At 31.9% G+C, this 11,148-nt stretch overlaps 1 protein-coding gene across 1 annotated transcript; it reads right to left on the reverse strand.

Moving 5' to 3' along the window:
- Window positions 1–3,383: 3,383 nt before the first annotated feature.
- On the reverse strand, window positions 3,384–8,261 carry LOC127126949 (uncharacterized). The gene is made up of 12 exons (XM_051056018.1): window positions 8,041–8,261; window positions 7,903–7,958; window positions 7,766–7,799; window positions 7,439–7,537; window positions 7,217–7,365; window positions 6,920–6,958; window positions 6,686–6,778; window positions 6,206–6,304; window positions 5,241–5,327; window positions 4,263–4,346; window positions 4,004–4,069; window positions 3,384–3,911 (listed from the first exon to the last, which is right to left on the reverse strand). Exons 1-12 carry the CDS (start codon window positions 8,105–8,107, stop codon window positions 3,825–3,827), a joined length of 960 nt encoding a protein of 319 aa, XP_050911975.1. The 5' UTR covers window positions 8,108–8,261; the 3' UTR covers window positions 3,384–3,824.
- Between the last annotated feature and the right edge of the window lie 2,887 nt (window positions 8,262–11,148).

Here is an 11,148-nt window from a genome sequence, read left to right on the forward strand (position 1 = left end):
TACCATTATACTGACAATTCTCAAGTTTTGTGATAGATGTGGTACTATCACAGTGGATCAACACAATTGTCATAAGTTTTTCCCATAAAGAGATCTCAACTAGCAAGCATCTCAACCAACTTGTTTCTTCACTAGAAATCGCTAATGTTATCCTTTCATACTCCATCATGGAATGAGCTAAGATAGTATATTTCTTTGATTTCGATGATACATCTCCTCCAGTTATATTGAATATATAGCCACTAGTGATTTGGAATCATCTTATAAGGTGTTCCAATTCACATCATTGTATCATTTAAGTACATGTTTACAGTCAAAATAAATATATTTCTTTAAGATCTTCTCCACATAGTGAGACTGATCCAAAGATACATCCTTTTCAAATCTAGTGATCTTGGTTCCAAGAATCACTCTGACTACTCAGAGGTCTTTCATATCAAAGTTGTTACACAATAAAGATTTCATATCATTTAAGGCATGAAGGTTTGATCAAAATATGAGTAAGTCGTCTACATAGAGACATATGATAGTGCAAATATCATTTTCATATTTGTAACAAACACATTTGTCACTTCCATTCATTTTGTAGCCATTCGCTATCATTAAGTTATCAACTTTTTCATGTCATTGCTTTAGAGCATGTTTTAGGCCATACATAGACTTATCTAACTTACAGGTCTTGCTCTCTTGACGTTGAATCACAAGCCCTTCCAGTTGGTCCATATAGATTTATTCTTCTAAGTCATCATTTAAAAAAGTTTTTGTAACATCGATTTTGTGTATTATTAAGTTATAAATAACAGGAATTAAAATTAATATTCTAATGGATGTAATTCTAGTGACTAGAGGAAAAGTATCGAATAAATCTATATTTTCTCTTTGTCTAAAACTTTTGGCTACAAGGCGAGTCTTGTACTTATCAAGGGTTCCATTAGGTTTTAGTTTTTTTTTCAAAACTCATTTACAACCAATTGATTTTCAACCAAGAGGCAAGTTTACTAAGTGTCAGATCATGTTACATTCTAGAGAATCTATATAATCGCTAATAACTTCTTGCCACAAATCTGCATTTAAATATGACAAGGCTTCTTGAAGATTTGTTAGGTCTTCTTTTACCGTACAGGTCGCATAATCGGGCTCATAGTCTTTAGAAACTCTTACTTTTTTACTTCGTCGAAGTTCTATTTCTACTTCATTGTTGCTTTATGTGCTTCTTATCACAAGAATGTGATTCAATTCGGTGCTCCCACTATTTATCGATTTGAAAGAAAATTTGTCTTCATAAAATTCAACATCATTTGATTATATGATCACTTTTGTATTTAAGTCATAACACTTACATGCCTTATTATTTGTTGCATACCCAATGAATACACATTCATAGGCTCTACTAACGAGTTTAACTCGCTTCAAATCCGAAATTCTGACATAAATCACACAACCCCAAGTTCTAAAGCAAGACAAGTTTGGTTGTCTTTTCTTCAATATATCATAAGGATGAGCCTTATTTTTAGACTTGGGAACTCTATTCAGGACATAGCAAACTATCAATAAAAGTTTCATCCACCAGTGAGATGTAGCACTAGAATTTAACATAATATCAACAACTAGTTCAATAAGAGTTCTACTCTTTCTTTTTACTTTACCATTCATTTCAGGAGAATGTGGTGCGGTTGTTTCATGTACAATCATGTTGTTTATAAAATATGTTAAATAAACTAGAATCGTATTTAATTCTCATATCACTATGAAGTCTCTTAATCTTCTTAGTAAATTTATTTTCAATTTCATTCACAAAAGTCATAAACATATCAATTTCACAAAAATATCATTCTTGGTGTTTGTGTACAAATCTACCCCTATAGACTGACTAAACCACATTCGGAAGAAAGTCGAAAATAAGATTATTTATAATCTCAAAAGTATGCATGACATCCTTCAAGATTTAAGCCTTTTCGAAGATGAACTGCAACTTCACTCCTCCAATATCGGCAACATTAGTGGTGCGGGCAACTCCTAACACTTTCTTATTCGTGTATGTTTTGAACATTGCACGATCATAAAAGACATGACGAGAAGCCAATTTCTATCCATCAACCATCAGATTCGCCATCATGTTGATTTTCGTGATTAGAGAAATAAATTATTCATCAGTCAGGTTACCCTGTACATTAGGGACGGTGCAAGGTTGTTGTTTATCAATTAAAATAATCATGGCATTTTAAGAGCTTTCATTCTTAGTTTGATTCAAAATACTATGGTTCTTGTTCTTTAATCATCTGTCTAATGACTTCAGAACTACATCGAATTTCTTTTTGTTTTTTGAAACAAACAAGATGTTTTCTTTTTGATCTTGTTTGTAAAATCTTTTTTCAATTCGAAGGCAATAATAAGAGGCTCTCAATTAAAAATTCTTCGTTAAAAAAATAAAAACTCTTAGTTTGTCAATAACAAAAACAATTTGAAATTGTTCATATAACAACACACCTTTAATGATAATCTCGTTATCTATCTTTTGAAGTTGTAACATTAAGCTTCCACGAACCTTTCACTTACCATCTAATATTTCAGGTAGCGGCTAACATACTTTTTTACTCCAACTTCTTCGGTGTCATATTTCTTTTTTTTCATGGCCTCCCAAACATGTTTTGAAGTATAGCAATTACTATAATATTCGTACAAATCATATGCGAGTCCATTCAGAATGTAATAATCATTCTCTTTCTACGGGGAGATTTTTTTCTTAAACTGTAAATCGTTTTCTTTAATCTGTGCAGCAGATCCAACTTCAATAGAATTAACAATTCTACCTAACTCTACGGATTTCTTTCCGTTAATTTGTTAGGTTGATCTAAAAGGAGCAACAGGAATGTCATCAATCAAACATTCACAACCTTTTTAAGATTAAGAAAAATCGCATTTCTTTTATTGCTAGTGTTTGAAGTGACTTCTCTCAAACTTGAACAGTTTATTAGAGACAACAAAAATACCAATAATTTTTCCAGTAGCCATGGCGATTCAAAAACATCTTAAACTTATTGTTTTAAGGAGTTTTGAAAAATCACCACCGAAAAAATTATTAAATCAAGTCGCAGTAGGTCGCTCTCGTTAAGACCTTTCACGGCATTGCTCAAAATTATGAAAAACACTCACTCAACCAGACACTTCCAGGATAAAACAACTCAATTTTATACTATACGATTACTACTTACACAATAGACAATCGATTTAGAAATACATTCTCTGATGATACAAAAATCATTTGAATATGATATAAATATCACTCATAATATCTAATATAAAGATCGGTCGTAATAATTTCTCAAACGGTGAAAATTTTAAATAATTTTTCAAAAAGCTCATTTGACCACTCACAATTCAAATTCAAATAATTCATCTCCCTATTAAAATATGTCATGTTCCAACACATTTGCAATCTTGGAATGTGTCTAGCTCTCAAATTTACATTTAAGATTCGCTACATATTAGTACCAAATAAGTTTATTTTTACCTAGGAACAAAATTTGAGTTCAGTTTATACATGTAGAGGCACCCAGATTAGAGGCACCTAGATTAGAATCACCCATTAGAATTTACTAGTCATGCTATTTATGAAAAATAAAATGCATAGAAATGTAATGCTACCATATTACTCTTTTATTCTTCGATTAGATTCTTTACCATATTACTCTTTTATTCTTCGATTAGATACTTTGCATGTTGTAATTTGTCATCTGTCAGAAAGGGCGTTACTAGTTTGATAAAATAACCTCCAAATAAATTGTTTTTCATTTTTGTTGTTGAAAAACATGCATCTATAGACATCACCCTGCCTTCTTTTTTCCAAATAGTAGGCTCAAAGAATAAGTGTTTCCCTTCTCTACAGCAGCTTCCACTCGACTCTTACCAACCTACCAGTCATTTGTATAAAGTCATTAACTAACATGTAACAAAAACAAAATGTCATAACCACAAAATGCATATGAAAAATGGAAAAGAATACCTTGTCCATGAGCCAATAACCAATAGTTGGCATGTACTGAACAAGGTACATGACAACTAGCACAGGCTGCAAAAGAGATCACTTTTGAGTATCAGACATTCACTTATCTTAGAGGAAAGTGATGAGTGCAGGAGCAAGTTCAATAAAAGGTAACCAAAAGCAAGTATTTAGCTGGAACCTACGAAGGCACAAAAGTTGAGGAGTACTCTAAGTTCTAAAATAAGTAAATTGCTAAAATGCATAATACCAATGCTTTTACCTGATATGATATCCAAGCTTCCTTTAAGCCATGGGTTGCGGCAATAATCGTCAACTCAGCACACTTCTCCGCTGACACACGCTTCTGTCAATACATAATTTTAAAAGGATGAGAGCAAAATTTCAATGATTCAGACCATGCGCACCCATCGAAAACACTGCCCAACACACATTCAAGTGGAATATACTAACGAACAGGCTAGAATATAAAGGGGAGTTTATACCGTAAACTCCAGGTCTAGGATCTTGCCTGTGCTTCTCTTCTGTCTACAATACAATTTTATTCATGCTTTTGACCATGTTTGGAGACATAAAGACAAGATAGGACTAGGAATGACTGCAGTAAAGAGAAAGTTGGGATAGTGCATATTATGGAAAACGGTGGTTTACACATGTGTGGACATATAGAAGTCCCAATAAGAAGTGTAGATCATACCAAGGGTTTTCCTATAGTTAGGAGGAGCCCTAGAAACACTAAGGACCAGACCATTAAGAATGGTTTTAATTAAATGGTACTTTTTCAGTAAATGTGATTTATGAGAAGACATTATGACATTGCTTGATTCATGCAATCTGAATCCACGAAGTGAAAAAATACTCTGTTATTGTTGTGTGTGACTATTCTTAGATCTTTTCGTTTAGCAAACATGAGATTAGCAAGCCATATTCATAATTTAAAATGAAAATCCCATGCATACCTACTTTCAAAAGAAAAAATGTGAAAAAAAAAAAAAACTATATATCTACTTAAATGATAATATCATGCATACCTACTAAAAAGCACAAGGTAAAATTCATTCTTGCAAAACATGAATATGTAAACTTAGAAAATAGTTATATGTATTGAATTAGCAACCTGTAGATTAGAAGTTAATGAAGATACTTGCGTGGTGGAAATAAAGTAAAGTAAAAACAAATAGACTCAAGTAGTATCTTTCTTTACACTAACAGTGGATGATTAGCTGGCAAAGGTGCATACCTCAGATGGAACCTGCGATCCTGCGTTATTTACTGTTTGTATAGGACCAGGACAGACAACAGTTACCTGGATCCCTTTCTGACAGAGCTGCCACCATAAAAAGATTAGTGGTGCATGATATGTATTGTAAGATAATAGCAGAGTTATCGATAGCAGCGCTATCCAGGAATAGCGGCCCGGAGCGGTGATCCTCCGCTATGGAGGAGTGGTTTGTATCTCAGTTTGAAATAGAAGCCGCTATTTGATTTTTAGTGGGTACCGGGAGCGGAGCGCTTCCCGGCCCGAGTGGGTTTGAACTGTTTTGAATGCGAAAAAACCAGATTTACCCTTAAAATAAATAAACGTTGGAGGAGTTTTGTGGAATTTTTCCAATTTGCCCTAACTCAGAACACAAAACAGAAGATTTGATTTTCGTCTCACACGCATTCACTTAAGTTTTCAGAGTTTTCATCTTACGATCTTCTCAGTGCCGCCTCCGCTTCGTTTCTCAGCGCCATCGCCTCCGTCTGCTTTGTTTCTTAGTGTAGCCGCCTGCAATCCCCTCTTCTCAAGTTGGTTTGTACTTCTCTGTTCTTCTTTCTTCTTCTTTCTTTTCTCTTCTTTCTTTTCTTTTTCTTTCTTTTCTCTTCTTTCTTAATTCTTTTCTTTGTTAGTCTGTTTTTTTTAAGTCTTCTTTACTTCTTCTTTCTTTCTTCTCTCTTTTTCTTCTTCTTTCTTTTCTGTTTTTTTTTAAGTAATAGTCATTTAATAACTCTATTCCTCTTCTTCCTCTTTTATTTGTTTGGTTTTATATTAAATATATGTTTTATAAGTTATTCATATAATTAGTCTAAAATTAGTCAAATAGCAGTTACCCCGCTATCCCATTTTTTAGGTCGGCCGCTCCGCTCTGCTATCTAGGATTGATAACTCTAGATAATAGTTGGATAAAACAACATCAAAGATGATAAAAACTATCGATATACCTCTGAACGCAAGGAATGGAAATACCCATTTAGTGCAAATTTAGAAGCCGAGTATATAGCCTGGCCTGGGGCAGGTGTCTTTCCTGCTGCGCTACTCATCTGATGGTAAACATAGAACAAAATATTATAAACTTATGAAGAGGAAATGGAGATGAAATTTAAGATATTTAATGAACTCCAACAACACTTAGTTATGACCCTGGTCAGAAACTAACACATGCAACATAATGTATATATGCCTATATATTATAGCCAAACGGTCAAAGTTGTAATTGATTCGAGGATAAGATGTAATAGAAAAGTGAACTAGTGACTACTCTCTACTTTTTACTTGTGTCTGTCTCTGTTAATAAACAAATTCAATCACAAACATCTTTCTGCAAGCTTCACCACTATGATGTATTTTCTAACAACTTAATATAATATTGCTATGCAAATTCGGTAACCAAAATAAGATATTGTCAAATAATTCGCACATACCACGACAAAATGACCTTTACCCCTCTTCAACATGAAAGGTGTCAAGAGCTTTGTAAGAGTTATTGTCCCCAGAACATTGACATCAAAGATTGCCTAATCAGGAGAAAAAGAGTAAAGCAAAACTTCAGAAGACTGCTTTCAATGTTTTGAAAGGAAAGTAAAAACAAGGGAGGGGAATACTTTGCAAAGCCTTGGTAATTAAGCAGGGGAATAAGAGTCACATTCATGAATTACCTTGAGACTATCCTCGGTTATATCTAAAACGGATGATTTCTGCAAAACAAAATAACTACTTTCATAATATTTTAAATTAATGAAGTATCTAATAAATAAAGAATAGTTAATCATATTAGTGAAGAGAGTTTTCATCAACCCTCACAAGGCATCACCAAATCTAAATCATCACATGTGAAGTCCATTTTCCCCTTTTGTTTTACATTAATAGGTGTGTCTTCTAATATAACAATAACAAACATATTTAGGTTTTGATATATGAGATAAAACCATTAGATAAAGCAATCAACCACTTACTGGACGCTCATAAGCAGCATTATGAATCATATAATCAACACCAGAATCAGGAAAAAGGGATTCTGCAATATCGACAACCTTCCTAAGAGAATCTTCTCCAGACGTTAAATCCAACGGTAAAATCTTGAACCCGTCAGGTGCATGCTTACCTGGCAGTATGCAAATCACATACTAATGAGTATGACAAATGTCGGTATCATACTATAAGTTAAATCATTGTACCTTTCAGCTGCGATTTCACTCGGTTTAGGTCAGCTTCATTCCTTGCAGAGATTATTATCTTGGCCCCTAAACTTGCAAGTTGTTGAGCTAAAACCTCCCCTTCATATAGATTCATCAAAATCAATCACGCGAACAAAACAACAAATATGGAAAAGATTCTTGCTTTACAAAGCTTAAGCATAAAAAAACCTAAAACCAAATAAAATAAGTAATAAAAAGTAGATTCCAAAACTGAAATTTGATAGCATAGCATGATTAATTTTAGCAAAAACACATGTGGAAAGATGATTATTAGCAGAATCAAATAGGGCATAGTTATTTTTCTACCAATTCCACGGCTGGCACCAGTAATCCAAAAAACCTAAAAAGAAATTAAACATTAAGATAAAATAACATGAGAAGCGAAACTTTTAAATTCATTATAAGAAGAAAAAAAGTGTTGGATTGGTGGAAAGTAATAGAACCTTATCTTCAATTAATTCGCGTTTTGGATGCTTCTTTGACATCAAAGTGAAATCGCCTAAGAAATCAAAATAACAATAATAAGCGTTGAATAATAATTTGTATTAAAATAGAGAGATTAAGAAAAGAGTGATAATTACCATAGGCGGTGGCGAATTTGAATAAGAAGAGGAAGAAGAGGAAGATGGAAAGGAACAGCACCAACATTGCTGCTGGTAGAAGCTTCAGAGAGAGCGCCTAGCAAGTGTTTGTTCTATTGACATGAAATTGAATAAAATGAAAATGGAATGGGGTTAAGAATCGTGTTTTGAATACCTTAAGGTCATTTATCATTCATGAAAATTCTTGCATTTTAGAAATGTAATTAATTTTCTTTCTAAAAACTTAATATCTTTTTTATATTCGGGTTTATTTTGGTTCTTAAATTTTTAAAAAAATTATTTGAGTTTTTTTTAGTTGTACAAGCCGAAACACATTAATTTTTTTTATTATTTTATTAATTAAAATTAATCAATAGTCAAAATTATTAATTTGGAATGTTAGTCAATAAAGTTTATTTGACTAAAATTTTAGGTTTTGATTATTTTTTTTCAAATTTGTGAAATTTAAAATTTTCAAAACACCTATTAATGTGGATTTAAGATCAAAACTTATGACCGTATAATTCTCTTAATTGAAATTATAAAACTTATGTTTTAGAATCATTCATGTATATGTGAATTTAACATGAAAGATCAAACCCTTTCATTAAAATCACACTTTCAAAACATTAACTTTATTATATTTCTTTATACTAAATTAATCGTTTTAAATCTTTTTCTAGGATTATTGTTTTACTTTATTTGATCTCTTCTTCTTTTTCTCCTGAATATTTATAAATTATAGGTTTGGAGGTGTGATTTAAGGTCAAAAGTCATAGGTTATGAACATAGTAGTGAAGGCATTGTTGAATCTATGCTTTCTCAAATCACATTTATGATGAGACATACAAAATTATTTATGATGCTACACCATTTTATCAAGAGTATATTTGGAGATCAACAAGTTTTGAACTACACGATTTCAATTCTCCTTTTTTGGTTTTGAAAATGTTGTTTCGGGTTTAATGCGCAAAAGCTCTAGTGGTGGTCATACTGGGGCTTATGTTGTTTGTAATAGACAATCAAATTGAAGAATTGTTTATCCATTTTATTTTGTTATTTTTTTTCTTTTTAAAGTGTTATTTCTTATTTAGTGAAGGCAATTTCATTCATTCTTTTTGCATACTCAAAGAAAAATAATTCACTACGGATAATGCAAGAACTTATAAAATAGCTATGAGGATGATTTTAGATAATTATCTCCTAGAATATGCGGATATAGATGTGATTATGTGCATATTAATATCTATTATGCTCTATACACGCATAATATATATATATATATATATATATATATATATATATATATATATATATATATATATATATATATATATATATATATATATATATATATATATATATATATATATATATATATATATATATATATATATATATATATATATATATATAATTATGTTATTATATAAAAATATATGTTTATTAATTTAAAAAAATCAATGTTAAACCATTACGTATTTAACATAACTGTTTGTTTATTTTATAATTTAATTATAATTTTTTTTAAAATTTGTTTAATGTTCTTAAAATGATATGATATTTCATAATTGATCTATTTATTTTTATTCGAAATGTAAGTGATGGATACGGGTATGGGTTCTTACATACTCATAAGATATTAATACATGGATGTTAATGGTAGGTGCCCAAACGTGTATAAGCTCAAGTACATAAATTTTTTCCTAATGCGGGTATAAGGGTGGACATTATACTACACTACTCAAATTCAGCTCATTGACATCCCTATCATTATTCCTTTTTGGACAAGTCGGATGTAGGTTTCCCTTTTGATGGTTTCACAAAAAAGGAAGAACATTTGTCAAAATTCATAATACTTTGTTTCGATTTTGATTTTAATTGAGATCGTTGAAAGTTTGGGAGATTATTAAAGTAGATTAAGTATTATTTTATTCACTTTTTTTATCATTTCTATTAGCCAAATTATAGCAGTTATATGTTATAATCATACTTCAACCTGATCCTTCCGATCACACAACTTTAGCATGGGATCATTGTAACACAATGGTTATGGCTTGGCTCACCAACTCAATTGAACCGAAGATAACTGAGAGTATCTTGTGGATGGACACCGTGCACTAGATTTGGCAAGAGTTACAAGATCTCTACCATCAAGGCGATATTTTTAGGATTCCAGATCTTCAAGAAGAAATTTTCACCCTCAAGCAAGGTGATTCGTCTATCATGCAATACTTCACAACATTGAAAAAACTTTAGCAAGAGTTGGAGATTTTTTGCCTAATTCCATTGTGTCTCTGCACCAACAAATGTTCGTGTACCTTTCTCCCTACCATCAAGTAGTATCAAGAAAATGACTATTCATTCGTTCTTGAAAGGTCTTAACGAGCAATATTCAATGGTACTCTAGTATCATGCTTATGCAGCTGCTTCCCCCAATTAATGAAGTTTTTTCTCTTTTGATTCAACAAGAACATCAATTTACGTCACCCACTGAAGAAGATAAATTTGTAGCACAAGTCTCCAAACCTTTCAGCAAAGGAAAACTCTGGGAATCTCAAAGCAAAACAGCTCCTAATGGTCGTGGTTGTGGATTGAAAATTTTCACTTGATATCAAAAACCAAGTCACGTCATCGAGGTGTGCTTCAAAAAAATATGGTTTACAACCACACATGAAGAAAGAAAACTTAGCCAATTTAACTGCCTCTGAAGATGGTGGAACAGAACAAAGTCAATCTCAACAACAAGCTCCCCTGAAGGTTTTTCTATTGGTTTTATAGTTGAATAATAACATGTTTTGCTTGCCCTTCTAAATCAGTCTTCAATTTCTCAAGCCCCTAATATTTATCACATCAACATTTACTATGACACGACATCAGGTAACATCAATTTCATCATTTCTTCTAGTATTATTGACAATAGTTGGATTCTTAACACTTGAGCTACGGACCATGTGTGCCACTCCAAATATATTTTTGGTTACTTAATTAAAATCAAACTTATCCATGTTAGGCTCCCCAATGGAAATGTTCTTGAAACTGATTGTGCTGGAACTATATTTTTTTTATAGCTTTTATCTTACTGAAGTTCTATACATACCTAGCTTC

This window comes from Lathyrus oleraceus, chromosome 3 (genome assembly GCF_024323335.1).
Source record: "Lathyrus oleraceus cultivar Zhongwan6 chromosome 3, CAAS_Psat_ZW6_1.0, whole genome shotgun sequence".
Taxonomy (NCBI): domain Eukaryota; kingdom Viridiplantae; phylum Streptophyta; class Magnoliopsida; order Fabales; family Fabaceae; genus Lathyrus; species Lathyrus oleraceus.

Bases quoted from the DNA above. Each gene is read 5' to 3' on its own strand.
- LOC127126949 (XM_051056018.1), bottom strand. From the start codon at position 8,107: ATGTTGGTGCTGTTCCTTTCCATCTTCCTCTTCTTCCTCTTCTTATTC. The intron at 7,800-7,902 runs GTTCTATTACTT...ATTTCTTTTTAG, and splicing joins GCGAATTAATTGAAGATAAG to GTTTTTTGGATTACTGGTGC. The intron at 7,366-7,438 runs GTACAATGATTT...GCATACTGCCAG, and splicing joins AGTGAAATCGCAGCTGAAAG to GTAAGCATGCACCTGACGGG.